This window comes from Phoenix dactylifera, chromosome 7 (assembly GCF_009389715.1).
Source record: "Phoenix dactylifera cultivar Barhee BC4 chromosome 7, palm_55x_up_171113_PBpolish2nd_filt_p, whole genome shotgun sequence".
In the NCBI taxonomy this organism is placed as follows: Eukaryota; Viridiplantae; Streptophyta; class Magnoliopsida; order Arecales; family Arecaceae; genus Phoenix; species Phoenix dactylifera.
Genome location: NC_052398.1, coordinates 5218481 through 5238961, shown reverse-complemented (window position 1 = coordinate 5238961; position 20481 = coordinate 5218481). Strand labels below are relative to the sequence as shown.

At 36.1% G+C, this 20481-nt stretch overlaps 2 protein-coding genes across 2 annotated transcripts; both read left to right on the top strand.

The window, feature by feature from the left end:
* Nucleotides 1–65: 65 nt before the first annotated feature.
* On the top strand, nt 66–16120 carry LOC103707058 (mediator of RNA polymerase II transcription subunit 8). Its single transcript, XM_008791408.3, has 12 exons — nt 66–320; nt 1383–1507; nt 2343–2467; nt 2558–2741; nt 2925–3032; nt 3288–3355; nt 4956–5225; nt 6051–6107; nt 6204–6410; nt 11468–11521; nt 14291–14354; nt 15418–16120. The coding sequence occupies exons 1-12, from the start codon at nt 91–93 to the stop codon at nt 15573–15575; spliced, it is 1650 nt and encodes a 549-aa protein (XP_008789630.1). The 5' UTR covers nt 66–90; the 3' UTR covers nt 15576–16120.
* A 672-nt stretch (nt 16121–16792) lies between these two features.
* On the top strand, nt 16793–17267 carry LOC103707057 (diphthamide biosynthesis protein 3-like). Its single transcript, XM_008791407.4, has one exon. The coding sequence runs from the start codon at nt 16990–16992 to the stop codon at nt 17230–17232; it is 243 nt and encodes an 80-aa protein (XP_008789629.1). The 5' UTR covers nt 16793–16989; the 3' UTR covers nt 17233–17267.
* The last annotated feature ends 3214 nt before the right edge of the window (nt 17268–20481 follow it).

Sequence of the window (20481 nt, the reverse complement as noted above, 5' to 3'; positions counted from 1 at the left end):
GTTTCTTTCAAGATGTTCCGTCGGAACATCATACCCCAGTCTCCCTCTAATTTTATTCCCTTGATCTCTCTTCCAGTGGTAGCAGCGGCCATGGAAGCGACCGGCGGAGCAGTCCCGCCCCAAGGGCAGCAACCGCCGCCGCCTGCGGCGGGGGACGCGGCGGCGCAGCCACCACCCAAGGCGGAGCGCCTCAACGCGGCTTTGCAGCAGCAGCTGAACCTGGAGTCGGTGAAGACCCGCGCCATCGGCCTCTTCAAAGCCATCTCCCGCATCCTCGAGGACTTCGACGCATACGCCCGCTCCAACACCTCTCCCAAATGGTCTCGTCCCTCTCCCCAAACCCCATTCCCTTTGTCTCTTCTCCCACCACCGAGACCTTCGACCTCTCTTCTTTCCCCTACTACTACCCTAGAATTCCTTTCTACGGTTCTTTATGGGTTCTTTTCTCTTTCATATTATCTATTAAATTGAACCATTTTTTCGGTTTTTTTGGTTCCATGATGTCGATTTACTGGTGTCGTATTTGTTTGCTTTCATGGTTCATGAAATCTGATTTATTTTTGGAGGTTCTTATTTATTTGGATTCTCCAGCAAATTGGTTTTTTATTTTTGTGGCTATAGGAATAAAATTTACTAGTTCTTGCCTTTATTTGTTTGCATGGTTCTTGAAAGCCGATCTTTCTTTGGTTCTTCATTTATAATCTCTATCAAATTGAAATCGTTCTTTTTTAAATCTTTTTGCTATATGATTTGTATTTAGTTGTTCTTGCATTTGCTTGCTTGCGTGGTTCTTGAAAGCTGTATGGTATTCAAGTTTTCTTTGTTGCTAGCTTTTGATCTCATTATGTCTGTTCAAGAAAGCTTATTGAGTAAAATTGCCATCATTTTCAAGTTTTGGATTGAAAGTATCCATGGATGGGAACTAGCGTTAATAAAGTAGAACTAGAACATACCTCTTAGGGTAGTGCAAGTGGCGCATGATTTTATCTAACTGTGCATGCATGAATATATGCATGTTTCTTTTATTCTTGATATTTCTTATTTGCGAAGTTTGGTTGGAATTGGTGGGTGAAGTTTAAGGGAGAATTATGGGTCTGGTATAGTACAACTAACTAATACTGATAATTTTCTTTTGAAGACACAAGGAGCATATGAATTGATATGCGGCGGCGTTGCATGTATCTTTAGTGGCAACATTACCATTCAAATTTCCTGTTTGAGTTTTGCAGCTAAATTAGTGGGTTTTGGCAAAATTTTAGTGTACAAGATATGGTCTTGTCTTATTAACTATTGAACTTCTTATTAACTATTGAACTGGTGCTCAAGTTTCTCCTGAGCATGTAATAAATTTGTGAACTGATGTATCTTGCTTTGCTTGGCAGGCAAGATATACTGGGGCAGTTCTCCATGGTTAATATGGAGCTCTTCAACATTGTGGAGGACATCAAGAAAGTTTCAAAGGCATTCGTGGTGTACCCAAGGAATGTCAATGCTGAGAATGCTGCCAGTATGTTTAACACAACAACCCTTTGCTAATTCGCAATTCCATGTATTGTAGCATTTACATCTGGGACCCAAATCTCTCCAATTTGAAAGCATTGGTAATGAACATTCTGTAAACAATAAATTTGTTTGTATTTCCACAACTTTATATAATAACCACAACTCTTTCTATGTTACTAAGATTTACTTATGAGGAGGTTATCTTTTTTGAAGTTGGTATCACATTTTACTTGTACAAGATCAAAAAAGGAAAAAAAAACTCAGCTCAAGTGATATTCAAGTGACTTTAGATGAAAAATCAAGTGATATTCATTAAGTTGAGCCCTTGTAGATGGAGAAGGCTTATTGTTCATGTTAGCAATCATGTCCCATCTTTAAATAGTTGACCGCATGAATCACTGATTTCATGTGTTGCCATTCATTTCTGTTAGTCTCTAAATCTAAATCTTTAATTATGCACCTTGTACCTGTGGTACCAAGTTTGCCCCTCTTTACATACTTTAATCCTGGAACAAATAAGGGAGTGGGTGTAGAAATAAGAGCGAACAAAAAAAGGAAAAAAAATCATGTAATGACTTCTGGTAAATTTGTGCCTCATAAATGAGTTCAACTTGACAGGAGACTCAAACCTGCTTCTATGGTCATAAAGTTGCTCTATTAGCTCCTTAAACATTAGTTTCCTGCAAAGATCTGTGTCACATGTTCCTGTTGAGTTAATTCTATATCGTGACATTTTTCCCCAAAATTATGTACCTGTAGTAGATGCTTCAGACACTTTCAAATTCTGTCCCTCTTCGAGAAGCTAATGCATTATATCTGATTTTCTGAGTTGGTCACAGTATTACCTGTGATGCTGTCATCGAAGTTATTGCCAGAGATGGAAGCAGAGGATAATGCAAAGAGAGAGCAGTTATTATATGGATTATCAAATCTTCCTGTGCACATGCAAATTGAAAAGTTAAAGGTGATCTAGAGTTCAATACAGAATAAATTTCATTTACCAATATTATTATCTACCTTTTGGTCTAAATAAGTACCATCTGAAATTTCACAGGCTAGAATTGATATGATTGAAACAGCATGTGAAGCTGCAGAAAAAGTTATAGCTGATGCTCGTAAAGCCTATGGATTGGGATCGCGTCAAGGGCCAACCCTTGTTCCAACCTCAGACAAGGTGCAAGCTGCAAAAATTCAAGAACAAGAAAGTCTTCTTAGAGCTGCAGTGAATTTTGGTGAAGGTGTTATTTTCAAGTATTATGTTTGCTTTGCATTACGATGAAGATTTTAAACTAGACCAAAGTTCTATATCATGACTTTTTTGTAAACTAAGCATATTTTTTTTTTGGTCAATCTGTTCTTTAATTATTTTTAAGACAACTCGTTCATTTTTTGTCCAACTAAGAAATAATTCGGTGCCTCAGGATTAAGAATACCTGCAGATCAAAGGCATCTCCCATCATCTCTTCCTAGTCATTTAGTAGATGTGCTCACTTGTGGTGATGGCGCACAGAATTTTGGGGACAACTCTGGTAAATTACTTATTATCCTTCTATGCCATTGAGAAACTTCTTTTGTTAGTTATATTACTTCATCATTGGTCCTTAATTTGGCTTCATAGCTAGAACCTTTGATATTCATTAAAGATCTAGGTTCTAGGGCTGGTGCTGAAGCTTATTAAAATTAAATGATAATGGCTTCAAGATTCTTTTATTTTTTTCCAATATATTTAACGAATCAATGTTTTTGAATCCAGTTGTTCTGATACTAAGTTGTAATTCTTGTAGGTGTCTACACAAAAAATACTCCATCATTCTCATCTAATACTGTCAGCACTCAGGGAGCTGTCATGCAGGTCTTGCCTAATTACCATGGCATTAGAGTTTAGTTGGTGAATTGTTAGAAAAGTAATCTTATTTCTTAAAAATGTATGAACAAATAGTGTTTCAAAAAAAATATTTATGACAATATGGTGATACTCCATTTTCTTCTTAATTAACCATTTTTCTTCACTTGGATATGCATCTCCTTTTTAACTTCTGCTGCAACTTCATGTTGTTTCCTTCACTATTTAGTGCTCTTCATATCATTGATTATTTCATGTTGCATATTGGACTTCATTCAATTTTCAAGAACCCCTTCTCCCTCCCAAATGAATGTGCACTTTTTATATACAAAGAAAGGAGAAAAATGAAAAATGGAAGGATGCAATGAATAGAACAACTCAAAGAAAGAACCAAACTAAACAATTCAAAATAAATAAAATATAGTAATTCAAGCATATGTGTATTTGTGCTGAGTGAGCCCTCTCACCAGAAAAGGAAAATTCAAGTGATGATTTGACGTTCTGTCCATTTGAAAGTGGGGATTGAAAAAAAAGTATTTTAAAATGAGAAGGTGTATTTCACACTGAATGGTAATTAGACTATTATAACATTTTAGGTAATAACCTAACCAAATTATTCCAGACACTTCAAGTAAAAAATGAGTGAATTTCACAAGCCAACATTATAGATCTTCTCCATCCAATTGGTAGAGCATAAAGTTGAGCACCTAAATGCTAGTAATACATAACATGAATTACAACTTGATTTTTTCATGCACAATTCCCTTGTAAGTTTACTTGGCATTATCCTTTTTACTCCAGATTCATTCTGGTTATTATTGTTGCCAAATTTTTTAAACAATCATCTTGTCTTCTTCATTCTATCTGATTCACCTCCCTATTTTCGTAGTTCATATCTGATCAACTGCAACACATCTTTGATGCTTTGTTATTGCTTAATTGGATCTTTAATTGTTCATGTAGCCTTCAACATGGCTTCTGATGTAATACAACATATCATCCCATGTGAGTCCATTTCTTGACAGCAAATAACTAGGTCTCTGACTAGGTTTCTATTTGGTGCTTCTTGTGTTTAAACATATGTAGCACATGCTGAAACAATATTAAATAATTTCAGCATATGCAGAAACTATGGAAAGCTTGGCAGTGGTTATTTGACATAAATTGTAGTAACAGACTGAAAAGGTGGTTCGATCACTTATGCAGAGTTAGTAGCTAAGGCTATCCATAAAGGTTTCCTATGTCTAATATATTCTAGTAATATCATCTGGAAATAGTATCGATGGGATGGGTGAAGTGTTATGGGATGGAACCAATTACATGTGCAAGTTTCAGTATTATAAATAAACTATGTTGCAGAACTTACCATGAAGTCATTTTCAATAATTGAGCAGGTAAGTTTTTATTCCCCTAAGTGATTGATGAACTATTTGCCATTCCTCAATTTCTACTGATCGTTAGTAACAGAAGTTGAAAAACTTTTAAGGCTGACCATGTATAAAGCTACCATCTTTTCTGTTTTATCAGATTCTTCCAGAATATAATTGAAAACTATTTACAGTGTTTCATCTAATATTTTCTTGGTATATGCTATTGGTTTTAATTGCAGACTCCTGGAACACAATTGATTGGAAGACCAGCTCCGTCGCCCTCTGGTGTCACAGGAACTGCTTCCTTTGACAATGCATCGACACCTCCTTTGCCATATGCAAATTCTCCTAGATCTAGTACAAATATGATGAATACACCATCACCTCAGCAGCAGACACAACAGCAGCAGCAGAGACAGAAAATGATGCAACTTCCTCAACAACATCAACAGCAACTTCATGCTCAGCAGCAGTTGAGGCAGTCGCCGTCTCAGGGAGTACTAGGACAGGTAAAGCAACATGTTCTCCTCAGTTTTCACTTTCGAAATTAATTATCCACTTAAGGGCCCTACTGTTTTATTTTAAAGATTGTAATTTCTCTTTTTTTATGGACCTTGCATGTCAGGAAAATATTAACTTTGTGTATAAACTTTTGAAGTGGTGAGATTTTTCATGAGCAACATCTCTTCTGAGTGCTGATAGCCGAGGTGCTTAGAAGTTGATTGTGTTAATAAACTGCATCTGTCAGTGATGATAGGATACAGAGAGTGCAAGCTGTTAGCTCTATGGAAACTTCTCAAGTGTTTAGCAAATTCAAATGCTTTCACATTGACCATATAAGCGGCATACTTGTACTTAAATAGTTGATGTTGCGAAACTTTATTAGAGCTTATACTAGACTTTTTAGTGAGAGCCTGTATCGCAAATTATCAATCTTAGAAAGTGATATTGTTAAAGTAAAATTGCAGCGATTATTTAGAACAGATTGACCTGTACATACTTGTTGCGCTGGTCTGCTAGGTGAAAGTGAGTTTACCCTCATGTATTTTTATCGCATGAGCAGGGTTTAACCTTTATTAGTTTCACTAAGTTTTTCTAGTATTCTTGTTTCAAAACTCTTTATTCAACTTTTATTTCTATTCTGATTTTAACTAGCTTAAAATCACTGTCATTTTTTCTTTTGACTTATGTTGTGCGCTGCCAACTACAATTTTTCGCGCTGCTGGATGCAAGAGACTGATTTTCTGAAGTAGACTTATTCTCTGAAGTAGTTTTATGCATGAACCTTAACAAGCCTTAATTTTAGTTGTATTATTGACTTATCTCGGTTGCAGAACACAATGTCTCAACTAAATGATATACAGGGGCACACTCAGCAGAAGTTTCAACAGGTATTTAGTAGGCAATACAAATCCTTTTATGTGTGTGTTTGTTAGCCTAATGATCTGCTTTAATATTGTCATAACACAAACAAGTCTTTATCCTAGGTACCTGGACAGCACCAAATGCAGTATTCTCAGCAACTGCCACAACAGCAGTTTCAGAATCGACAATTGCAGTCTCCACATATGCAGCATAACATGACACAAAATCAAATAAATCATGCAAGTCAACTAAGGAACCAGTTGAGTCAATTCAGTGCTGTGAATAGTGCCTTGTTCAATGCTGCCCAGTCCTCACCAAACTCTCAAATGGTCAGCTCATTGTCTATCATAATCATGCAAATTAGCAAAATAGCATGCTTATCATCATCAGTACTAAGAACACTTTGTTTCCAATATTGGGGGCAAGAATATTGGTTGTTTATATATCAACATGTTTGTGGCTAGTGTTAGTTGGACACATTATACTGGTGTGAATAATCTAGCCTGACAACCTTAACATAACCCAAATTGCTGACATGCTTGCACTTTTATGTATGCGCTTTTGGAAGCATGTATGTGCTGCAAAATTACTAGGATCAACTTTTTCACAACCGTATATAATCAACAAAACCATTTCATCTAGGATTCGCTGAACCGGTCTTGAGAATTGTACCAACCAGCGATCGGTACCGAACTGCAGTGTACTGGAACTAGGGAGAAGGAGAGGGAGAGGAAGAATGTGAGGGAGGACGAGACAGAGGGGGAGAGAGAGGCCGAGGTCTCCGAATTCACTTGAGAGAGAGAGAGAGGGATCGGATATGGAGAAAGGCATCCAACAACAACTTCGTGAGGGGATAGAGGCTGGAGGAGGCAAGAGAGGGAGAGAGGGGGGAAGTGAGGGCTTCAAGAGCTTCGAGCTCGTTCGACGACTTCGGATCCAGTGATAGAGATCGAGACAGTGAGGACTCACCTGGCTAGGTCATTATTGTCATTGGACATCGTCATCGTCGATAGGGATTGAGGGCTTTGAACAAGGCATTGGTAGAGCTCCAGCAGCTTTGAACCTTTGGTTGAGGGCTATTTATAAATCTTGTTTAGGCTGGCTGAACCGTGCTAGTAATTGATCTGTCCGGTTTCGTACGCTCCCGAACCAGCCGGTTCAACATGACTTGGCTTACCCTGATTTCATCGTTTGCCAATAGTTACTGGTATTAACATGGAAAGATGGACCTCTTTCTGAGCATCAAGGAGTTTCCAAGTGCCCCAAGCATTGAACCCCTTGAGAAATCCTAAGTCAAGTGTACAAGTAATTATATGATTTATGGAATAGATGCCCCTTTTTTGTTTTAGATCTTGGCATGTCTTTGACAATGGATGTCTATCTGATAGTTATCACCAGCGATCAGATTCTTTTGGTTACAAATGCTTGGTGGTTTTATAGTATTATGTTTTGTTTTGCAACCTTGTATCCATTAATGTTCTCACGGGTATCACTAGATGTGTTTCTGTTGCTATATTGATTCTATGACGTATGCTAAAAGTGTGAAGGGAATATTCACTTCCTGATTCCTCATCCTAGCAGTCTATCTGCCAGGCTCGGTGGGGTGATTATTTATTTTCTGATTTAAGTGGCAAATTTGGGAGATATCATTTCTTATATATTAATAAGAAAGGTATCTAGACCACCACTAGCTGCTTTCTACTTTTCTTTTTTTGGGAGGGGTAGGGGAGAGGTTGTACTTTAATAAACAAATATTTTTCAGATGCTACAAACTTTTTTGGAAAGGTTTAAAAATAAATTTCAAAAAATATTATTTTATTAAGAATCATATAAAACCCAAATAGCAGCTGTTATTTGTCATAATGGGCTATTATAATGCTAAATAACTTATTATAATGGATGTTATCTTTTTGCCTTTATATATATATATATATATATATATATATATATGTATGTATGTTTGTATATGTATATATATGTAATGTAGTGGAGCAGGTGTGAAACTGTTCTAATGGCTGTTATTTTAAACCATGCTCGAGTTATTTCTATTGCACCTATATTTTTTAATGATTTTTTTTATTAGTTTTCTTTTCTCATACCTCTTTATTTATTTATTTTTTTTGTATTGATGCTTGATTCATCTCATAGTTTTGGTTTATGGAGATTTTGGAAGAATTATAGGGTAAATGTTTCCAACCCCACTAAATAGAAGGTGAGCCTTGGCATAGTGGTAAGCTATATGCATCCAACCATTCCTAAACCTTGCAATGACATCAGCTTTGTGCACGGGCCGCCCCGAGTTTCCAAACCCTCCAAATAATGGAAATTTTAGATTTTTTTTGCTGATATATATATTTTTTTGTAATGAAATTATATTGTAGGGGAAGAATATTGTTCAAGATTGAATATTTGATGGACTATCATTGTCATATTCTTCCCATGGTAAATAAAGAAAAAAGCATAGTTAATAAATGTCTCTAATATCATTGATAGATGCTCTTTTTACAAGGTTTTTAATTCTAGCGATCTTGGCCATCTCGATGAATGACCAAGATTGAGATATTAGATTTTCTCGACCTAGATGGAAACTAGAGCCAAAAAGGAAAGGGTTGAAGTATTCAGGAATCTCAGCTGGTATTTCTGGGATTGAGATAGCAAAAATCTAAATAAACAGAGTATATATGAATTGACTTAGGATTTAAAGGTATTAATTTGAATGTTATTTATTGAAATGTAATTGAATGGAAAATGATGGATTAGGGAATCTTGATCGGTGTTTTGCTAACATGACCGCCGACATTTTGAGATATATTGATTTATATAGAACAAGATAACATGGGCCAAGATATCGATCCATCATACCAAGAGTCTCCTATATTGATGCAAACCGATATCTCAACAGAGATGAAAATCTTATCTTTTCAAATTAGAACTTTGTGGTCATCAATTTGTTTTTGACTTATTTGAATTGTTTGTCACATGTTAAGTTAACAACTGTTGTAGTGGTTTTAAAGGTCTCCTCTTAAGTTATATAGTAATAATGAAATATTTAAACAACAGGTGTTCCTTTTTTTTATTATTACAACCATTATATATGGGATTAATGGTTGTTATTTGACATTTATATTATTTATCTGAGTATAATAAAACATGTGCATTTTGCATAAAAGTTTTACTTAGTTAATAATTTTGCCAAGAAAAAATCTTTTTTTTTTTGCAGAACAATACACATTAAGTGGTCTTTGTCCTTGGATCTAAGTATAAAACCTGTAATGCACAAATTTAAAATGCTCGATGCACATATTTTGAATGCTTGATGAATATATTCAAATATCTGAGACACATTTGTGTAGATAACTCCCTGCCTTGTACTTCAATCAAAGGGCAAAATCATCGAGGATCCTGTAAATGCGCATCATTCTGCAGATAGAATAAATCCAACTGTTTTATGCAAATCAATAACCAAATGGATTTTTTATGCAAAATTTATGCAGAATCAATAATAAAATATTATTATACTTTATAATTAATATAAAATTGCTCAAAATAATATTATTATATTTTCTGTTATCTGCACGTGCAACACATGCCAAAAAACTACTACAACAAAGCTTGTCTAGTGGGAGATTAAAGAAAGTGACATTAATGACTGTTGAAGGCATGCATGCTGAAGCTTTTAAAAGCATATATAGTACTTATGAAGGGACTATGTAGTTTCTGGTGATACTAGGATATCGCCAAGGATTTGTTTTAAGATCTACCGCTTTTCACTTGTTAAGAAAGCACTAGATTTGCTCTTTCCAACAATCAAGAGGAGCCTTTTGGGTAATCTTTTTATCGAGGTTATACTCTTGGTTCATGAAACTGGAAGTTGGGTGAATGTTAATTCAGTAATTTGGCACTATACACCGTAAATTACACCAAGTTAGATGTTGATAAATCTAAGTTTTAGTTATCATGAGACAATAGATGCCTAAATCTAAGTACCTTTACCATTTTTGGTCTAATCTATAAAAGATTGAAGATGAAAAATAGATGAGGATTAATAGGAATAAAATAGGGCAGGTAGACTAAAGGTGCTTATCTAGAGGATTGTGCTATGATTAACTGTCATTGAGACTTAGGAAAATTAATGAACTACTCAGCAAGACCAGGTTTGCTTTTAAGATCATAGGCTTCAATTCAGCCAGTTGCAGATCGTACTCCATTCTTTGCTTTATTTACACACGAAGCTCAATAGCCATGCTTGTGGCATAGAATAGAGACTGTATGAAGTGCAATGTGCTGCATGGATTTTGGGCTCGGATGTGCCCACTGTTTTCAGTCCATTTGTGGCTGCATATGTAGCCCCAGTCTATGTGACACAACAGGAAAAGGAAGAAAGGGCGATTTGATCGACGAGCTTATGTTTCGAAGATCAACATGCAAATAAAAGAAAACTAAATTGAAGAATTCTTTACTTGGTGAAAGAAATTCTCTTGAAAAGAGTTTTATTAATATCTCGAAGGCTGTTTTATAATGTATTATTATATGCGTATTTATATGACATGATACCTTGACCCTAATTTAGGCATTAAATCTTGATACAAAATCATACTCGAAATATGACTCAACAATAAAAAAGCACACTAGAATTGTTGTATTACAAATATAGAAACGTGGCTAAAATTTGATATTGCCTCTAATGAAAAATTTATAAGAAAATCTGCTGAAAATCTTTGCATCCTGTTCGCTATATCCTTCGACACTTGGCATGGTCTAGTTGGTCATAGTACCTGTTGGATGCACTTTGTGCTGCATCACTATGGGCACCTTGGCAACAAGAAAAAGAAAAAAGAAGGGAAAGAAGTTAGGAAGAAAGAAAAAAAGAAAGAACCTCTTAATCACATTAGGTGTCCAAGAAAGCCAAAAAATTATTTTATTGACTATCTATTTATTGCATAACCTGGATTCTAGAAGAGTGTGTTGATGAGGATTTGTGGCTTGTGTTTCCGGGTTTCCACCATCTCATGTGCCACATGTGCCATGCTCAAGTTTTCAATAACGAATGTGCATGCAAGTCACAGGTTATTTCTTGAAAACTTAGTTAAGAGCTTGCTTCCTAGAGCATCTGTTATTTGCTAGAATGAAAAAAAACAATTTAGTATGTTACTTGCTTAGACTTACTGCAAGTAAGTTGTGGATTGGGTTTCCATAGTTCTGCTAGTTGACATTTACATGGATTTCTGCAACCTTGAGGCCTTGGGATGTATCCAGTTGATCCCAAAAAGGATAGTTTTAAAACTTGAACTATTATTAGCAATATCTGTGACCAACATAACCGGTAACAAATAGCTTAATTGAGGTTATACTGCAGGCAGTCTTATGCTTGTCTTCTCTTTTGCAGTTAACGAACATGTCAGCTACAATGCAATCACAATCGCTTTTGCCACGAATGCAGGTTAGTATCTTGCATATTCGTTCTTTCTCAGACTCAGTCAACCTTGAAATTTGTGACTAGAAAAGATTTTGTTTCTGCAAATAGATGTTGGTCGACTTAATAAATTTATGAAAAATGGCTATTTTTTATGTCCTTGAATTATGCTATTCAGGGCTGGATCTTATATATTTTTTGTGAATCAAGTAGCTTACTCTGCAGTACTTAGGTGGAGATCAATTTGGCAGGTTCCGGTTCTAGAGATGAGTTCTGGTAGAAAATCAGTAGGAAAAATCTAGCTGAAAACATGAACTCATATGAATCATATGATAAAAAGAAAATAATCATGTGGTTCACTTGATCCGTCATTAGGGTGTTCACCACATTTTCTTGACTGAAGATATATATGGATTCTCTATTTCAACTATCATTTCGAAACATTATTCCCCTTCGTGTGTCTTAATTTTACAACTTTCCTCGAGTATTTTCTGTACTGTTGGATTTACGTTATAAATTTGGTATAAATTAGTTCGTAAAGATACTGGAGTTCTTTTGTATATAGACTTCAATGCCATCAAGTATCCAATAATATGACTTTCTATCAACTTCCTCCAACATGTGGCATACTACTCCAGAAGCTCATCTACATTTTAACCAGCCATTACTACCTCTATAATGACTTTTAGCTTGAATAATTAATCTGAGATAACGTAAAAATCATTCCGGTTCATGTTTGGTCGACATTAGATATTCATTCTCGCAAAGATTTCATCTACATTCTCACTTGTTCCTACTGGCATTCAAAAACCTTCCTACATTCCCTCAATCAAAATTTGTTTTCCTGGTTTATTTATTAATTTCATATATATGGTTTCACAGGCAAAATGCTTTTGCTAATTTCTCTAATCCCAAAATCTTTCTATAATGCAATTTAAGGCCAAATTCCCTAAAATTCTAAAAGTATTTACTAATAAGATATGCAAATAGTCATAATTTTGCCTTGATGGTCATTGTACTTAAGAAAAGTTAATATTCTAGATGAGGGTATTTACTGATTTAAACTGTGTTCATGTATTCGCTTCAAATAGGGGATACACCTTCAAAGCTTAGAATTACTATCTGACATCACTGAAAATCTCTTTCCATAGTTGACATATGTTTTATATAACTTTTTTTTTAATTCACATACGAATCCATAAGCTTTGGTTTTTCAGTTAAGGGATTCTGATATGTAAGGGACTTCGGAAAAATTCTCTATTGCATGTTAGTTTCTTATGACAGCAATCACCCAGTAACAAGTTCAAGGACACCAAGGATCCTCCTATTGGACCTTAAATGACTGCCTGCTTTACCAAATGAGATTCAGTAGATTGTGGAGAGCATGGACGATATAATGTTTACAAGATTTCACTCTTCAATATTAAACAATGATGCTATCATGGCTTATTCCATTGTACTTGAGGCTCTCACTTTTCACTGAGGGGTTATTAGTACTATTACAACTTGAAGGGGTTTAGTTGTTGCTTTCAAATTCATGGTTTTGGACTGTGTGTTGTTGGCTATGATGAATGGGTTTTTCTATTTAGCTTTACTTCCTTGTGATTTTGACAAGTTTTTGGTTAGAAGAGGGAGGCATTGAAGAGGCTTCTAGGCTATTCCGTTGTCTCTCCTCCACATAGCTTGTACAATGTCCATGTTTTATTAATATTACTAAGTTAAGTGATAATGAGATTGTTGGGAAAAAAAAAATACTTGAGAGGAGCTCTGGACTTGGAGAAAAAAATTCTGAATATGCTTTGTTTTGCATGTTGTTTTACCTTTAATCTTTGTTCCTTGGTTGATGAGTGAATATTGACTAACAAATCCTTCAGACCTAGGTTTCAAATCTTCCTTGTACCCTATCATATTAGACCTGTATTGCGCTATATCAACCTGTTTCAACATGAGCTATTTATTTTGATGAACCATGAATAGATACAAGGGGTGTGCTGCATCCTGTGCTGTACTAGCATGTGAACAATAGCCCATATTGCAAGATTTGGCACCTTGGATTAGACTCTACCTAGTTCACATGGAAAAAATATATATTTTGGTTCATTCTGCTGATTTTGATTGAAGATACTCAAAATTTGGACCTAATTTCACCTGATATAAAGTTAAGCCCTTATTCCTGGTTCACTTGAGTCTGGGTCAAGCAGATCTCCAAAAATTTTGCAGCCTAATGCAATTCTTTTATGATCACTGATCTATATTTCATTGTTGTGGAATGGAACAACAAAAATCAGAAGATCTTCCTCTTGAGGATTCTTTATTGTTGATCCCTGTGTTGTTTTCATCCATGTCAGCCTTCTGGATCTCCCATCTGTAAGCTCTCTCTTTACATTATAATAAGTTATATTTCCATTCAAAATGTATCAACTTGAAACTTAATTCGAGTCCAAGGAGCCCTAGATGAAATTGGTGAATGGCATCGCGGAGAATGGAGAAGCAAGAAATGCAAAACTACTAAAATAAGTGGGACAAAATTGCTGATTTCGTTTGTCATTAGTTTAACATTAGGATCTACTCAAGAGGTGGCTGAAATTAACTGATATTTCACCAAGTGCATGCTACACTAAGTGTATGTAATTATTCTGATTTTCTTTCCAATTAATTAGCCTGATAACAGTTCTCCTTGACTAAACATAAAGATACATTTCCTTTCATTTTTTCCCTTATATAGCTTGCTGGTATGATTTTAGCATTGATATCCATTTGATTTATAATTTCTTTCTTTTGGTGGTATCATATCAGTTTTATGGCATGGCTGGTGGGCATCCTCAGAGGAATCATCCATCGCAAATTATAAATGATCAAAGTATGTGATAAATCCTTTGTCTTCCTAAATTAACTTCTTTTGTGGGTAATACTGGAAGCAACATGCCATTTTCTAGCAATATAGAGTTTCTCTCTGTAATATTTTAATGCAAAGAAAAAGTGTAACATTGCCACAAACACTTCTTGCTTTTACTCTGTAGAAATGTGGAGGTGGTGTAACAAACTATCCATATAGTATGTATGTTACAACTTATGCATGTCAAGTATGTTATATATTCATGTACTCTTTTTTTCATGATAAAAATGTGAATGGCTTGTATATATCGAGTGAACTGATACATGCACCTTGCATATGGTGCCTTGCTTGTTTGTTTAACTGGGAGCCCCTGCTTTTGACTGCATATTGCAATGAGAAATTTCTGCCATTATTTTGTTCATCAGAAACTTCCATCTATAGTTCATCTCTCCTTATGCTGTGATTTATTCTAATTGAATACTAAACAAATGCTAATCTTTTTTGTTGATGGGTTGCCTTAAATCCTGCTACCATTTTGTGTGCATGTTATTATTTAACGAAGATGTAAACACAAGTAGCGAGCTAATATTGAAGACCGTCGATAGGTTTATTTTGAAGTTATATTGACGTTTAGATCATAAAGTCACACTTTTGGTAGCAGCTGGTTTTGAATGACAAAGTAATGTCAGAGTAGATCTTTAAGGAACCTCTTGGAGAAGGGAGAACAACATTTTCAATAGCTTGTGTTGAATTGAAGTCAGTTGCCTGTTGTTTGATATTAACCAATACTATCTACTACAATCTATCAAATAACTCCATTATTCTGATAAGTATGATGATGATGCTTGCAATTGATAGCGAGAATGTTTTTGCCCCATAATGCTTGTTGCAACAGCTGACTTCCAGCTCAAAATGCTAATTACTTCCCCTACTTTTAACTGGAGCATTACCATCTGAAAGTGGGAAATTTGTATCATTATTCTTTTCATCGGAGAGAACTTTATCCTGCAATTTAAGTCTCACTTTTATAATCAGTAGTGGTTTGTTATGATTTATTGCTAAGATGTTTTGTATATTTTTACTGCAGTGTTCGGCATGAATAGCTCAAACCCTGCTAATATGGTAGCGATGCAACAGCAGCAACATGGAACGCAGGGTGGCTTTGGAAACATCCCGGCAAACAATCAAAATATGCAACCTGGAATGGTCAACTTTCCACAGCAGAGGCAGCAGAATCAACAGTAGCCTGCAAACCTGAAGGCAATCAGCGATTACAGTTGCAGCAACTGAGATGGAAATTTGCAAACGAGAGGCCAAGGCAACCATCACCAACCTAAAATCAAGTTTTAATCCCGACAGAATGGTTCGGCTGTGGATTAGATGCCATAATGTTTCACCCCTGGTCGTCTACACTCATCTCTATAGGAGAATGACTGGCTTGAGAGCAGATGCTCTCTTCCACTTCACAAAAGTGGTGGTATGAGTTTGGTTACTGTAAGTGGATGTGGTTGGTCTGTTTATGGTTCAATTAGTCAGCAATCCCAAGCACCTGTTTGAAGTATCTTGACATATGGCATTGAGCCAATTAAAACAATGAATAGTCGAAGTATCTGCCGGACACATTCTTTGAGTCGGGGTGAACGCAATAAATAACAAAATTAATATGATTGTCCGAAGTATAGATAATACATAACATGAAACAGTGAATACCGAATGATGGTGTAATGTAAGACACCTCGTACAGCATGTTTCATGACGACTATTAGAGCACATTTGGTTTGTGACCGAAATGGTTATATCATTAGAAATATTTGGTTTGGTTTGTGGATGAAATTGGAATAGCATTTCCATTTTCCCAAGAATCAAGGTGGAAATGGAATATTTTCTGACTAAACCACTGGAATGGAAGTTATAAATTTCTACTCTCATGATCTCATCATAGTTCAATTTTCTCTGCATGCTATTGCCTATTAGTGGCTAACTTTAAACCAGGGCAATAAATCATAGAACTGAGTGGGAGCAGGCTCTGTGAACCCCGAGGAGATTGGCTTTCCGCACTGGAATCTTACCACATGCCTTGGAAAAATAGCAAGACTTTTGGAGGTATGGTTTCCGGTGCCTCCGGATTTTCTTATTCCTCGTTAATCTCTCAAAATATTTTTAAGGCTTTGTAAAATAATTAAAACGAGTGAAAATGGGCATTACCATGTCATGCCTTGTTTGGTTCAAATAGTAATTTGTTCAAAGGAGGCAAAATAATTGCATGGAGCAAAACTGAGCAATAGAACTAATAACATCCAAAAAAATGGATCCGAATTGAAATATTAAGTGAGGTATAAAGGTTTCCTGACATTCTCCTCCTGCCTCTCCGCTATTATGGTTGATGCCACCGCCACGTCGGATTACTGACCTCGGTATCATAATTTTTCCCTACATAAAATACGGAAAACATCAAAACTCGTATTTAAGTCTCCGGTGATTTTTCTTCCCCCGACACTTACAGAAACCGATCAGAACCGTCCAATCACAGCATCTTCGGCCACCAATAAAGAGGGGAACGCCGACGGACGTCTTCCAAGCTTTCGGTTCTTCCATCGTCTCGGTTTCTCTCCGGTGGTCTCCCCGCTGAGACCTGAGAGACCGATAGGGGAGGGAAGAGATGTCGGCGTACGACGAGGTGGAGATCGAGGACATGGAGTGGAACGAGGAGCTGCAGGCGTTCACGTACCCGTGCCCCTGCGGCGACCTCTTCCAGATCACGAGGGACGACCTCCGCGCCGGCGAGGAGATCGCCAGCTGCCCTAGCTGCTCCCTTTTCATCACCGTCATCTACAACCCCGAGGATTTCGCCGATCCTCCCGACCCCAAGAAGAGCCAGCCCCAGCCTGTACTCGTCGCTTGAGGCGAATCGATTCGAGTCGGCCCGCAATTTTTCAGGTTAGGGTTTCGAAGCTTTCTTTCTTGAGATAACTCAGCAATTATTTTTTCCTTTCTTATATTTTAAAAGTTGAAGATAATAATATTCTGATCCATCTCTTATCATTACGTACCAGATTTCATGTTTTCTTGGGGTAATTAGTAGATTCCGTGCTTTCTTTCGACGGTTTTTTGAAAAAAGAATCCTTTTGTCTTATACCTGGCTAGGTAATCACAATTAGATTTTGAAATTTGCAAGAAAGTAGAAATATCGGAGGAATTGACTGATTACAAGAAGAGTGGATGCGAGAATTTGAATTGGGTTGGAAATCAATTTATTTGAATTAGATTTGATTTTTTTAATTTAATCTTAATGAAGATGTGTCAATTCTTTGGTTTGGAGTCTGGATTACGGTTTATAGGCAGGTAGAGAATAGTGGAAGCGATGAGCGTGGGGTTCAAATCAAAGTCTTATCATTACTTACCTGGTTCTATTCTTTCTTGCTAAGCATTAAGAGTCATTAAGGAATGTTGTTTATCCTACAAACACGAAATTAGTTTACAATAAAGGATAAAGACTAGAGAAATTAGCTAATTAGAAGAGAGTTGGATAGAGGGATTTAAATTAGATTTGATTGGAGTGTATAAGATTAGATTTGATTATAATTTAGTTTGAACTTGAATGTAACTATCTTTTAAAAGTAAAAAAGAGGTGTACTCTAGTCTCCATCTTTCCTATGTTTCAGATGGCATGGGGTTTGTATACAAGTATTCTTGTTTCAAATGAGAATTTGCATTAGAAATATTGGACCTGCTAGGTAAATTGAAAATTTGAGATCCAGATCAGTCACAACTTGAACTTTATAAATGTTTTTTTTTTTGTTGAGTTTTTCAAACTCAATATGACTCAACTTCAAGACACTTGTTTATTATGACTAGGAATTATGGTCAAGCTAAAAGGAACAAAATATTTGAAAGAACAGAAAACCTTTTTCCAGAAGTTCAGGTCTCAATCAATTGTGAACCAGGCATTTGAATCGTGGCCCAGAGGAGCCCATCGCAACCATGCCTTGACCAACAAAAACCTTGTTCCTTCTCTATGGTCATGGTTCAAGATATATCCACCAGGCCTGAAAATTTTTATGGTTGACATGTCGACATGTTTCTTGCTAACGTAGCTTTGGGCAAGAGAAGGGCTTTCCTTTAGATAGTAGAGCCAGTACAGAGGTAGGCAATATGCTTGATCAGTTATGAAGTTTTAGTTTTTGCAAGTTGTGCAATAATAAATATACCTATAGACTTGAAAAGAGCCAAGATAATTGGAGGAATGAACAAATAACAAGTTATAGGTCAGAAGCTTAATCTAAATGCTATCTCCAATTACTTATGTCCCTAGCCTTTGAGCTGCTGTCCTCACCTGGTAGGAGAAAAGATATTAATGAGTGCTGCTGTCTGTTTTTGTTCCAAGCCACATAACTAGTTTAATATCTGATATCCATGCGACTTGTTGCAAAAATGTAAAAGTTGAAAGTTTATGTAATGTTGTTCGTTATGCTAGGAGCTCGGTACTATTTAGACAATTGTGCAGTGATGATTTAGTTACCATTGAAGCAATTCTGTGCATTTTTCGTGGCAGTTAATCATGAATTATGTTGAGACGCGGAAAATACACAAACTAGGTTTCAATCATAGAAAATTCTTTCTTACTTTAAAATAACAAGGAACAAAAGCATTCATTCTTCATTCAGGCTTGCAAGTCAGCTAGTTATTTGTTTCTGCTGTTATTGTAGGTATTAGTTATCTGTTGGTGCACAGCCTTCGGAGCCTGTCCAATGCATACTCTTCAGAGCAGGTCTTCTACCACCTCCACCAGTGCTTGCAATGACCCACAAATATGGGCCTCGTGGCACCCATCCTATTGATCCCCCAAGCGGCCATTACTGGACTTGCAAGAGCCCTGAAGCTGCTGATCAATCTGAATGCAGAGAAGCTGAGGAAGATCAAGATGGTGATAAGCCAGATCCTTGAAAGGAAATTGCACCTCCGAGAAATTGCAGCACCTTGTTTTGCGTTGGGTGGCAGTTGAATATGTCATTTGGTGGTTGTGAATCTATGGATTTGGTTGCTTTTGAGACACTAGTAGCACTTCGAATATTTTTGAAACACAATTTATTTTACTCCTGGATGCAGTAGATGCGGTTAAATTCTGAAATAAATGGTAATATCTGCTATGGTCTCTGATGTCGTTAAATTTTGAAATAAATGGTAATATCTGCTAGTCTCTGAATTGGTTCTGAATAAATACGTAGGTTAATAGGCCTGCAGGCTGGGCAGATGGCTTATTGCTTGGGGGTTATTCATATTGCACTCATGTTCTGTCTCATTTTTATAATTTTACTTTATTCATATGCCTGTGGATGTGCTGCACCTAATTTGGTATTGAAGTAAGTTCTGCTTTTGCTGCTGCTATTGCTGCCGTGACATCAAGCATGTCAAATAAAGCCAAGGCAAAAAAGTGGTTGTGATTTGAAATTCATCATGGCAATCTAAGAAAGCCTAGATGTCCCTTTGGAGCATATGCGCCAGCATTCTTAAGTCCGGGGAAAATGACCTCTATCAATCAAAGGAGAGAGAATGATGCGTATAGGTGAATTAAGCTCGTATGGAGGTTTTAATAGAAGGCGCTATCATATCGTAACGAACTTTCACTGGAATGGCTAATTATTATTGATCATTGTAATGGTTATGATGTTGTTATTTGTGATCTAATAATATTTCTAATTATTGTAATATCAAAATATTTTATAGAAATATAAATTATATAGTAGTTATTTCTATAATCTTTAATATTTATATAATTTTTTTACTATAGTTACAAAAATAATATGAAAATTTATTATATTACGGTAGAAAAGAAATACTGTTATCAAATAATCTTACGAAAATAGTCTTTAACATTACACAAATACTGGTCAATGATAATCTTACGAAAATGTATCTCTTTCAACATTACACAATCAAATAGAAATGAATTTTTGCCGCTACAATTCTAGTTATAGTATTTTTAGTTGCAGTTTTGTTGTTTCGATCATAATATTTTTAATTACAGTATGTAAACAGATCGTCCTTTAGTAGGGATGGCAGTCGGACGGATTTTTTTGCCATCCAACTCGTCTCGAACTCCAATAAGGCCCATTTAGCAAAATTCTATAAAATTTAAAAAGGGTCTGGAGTT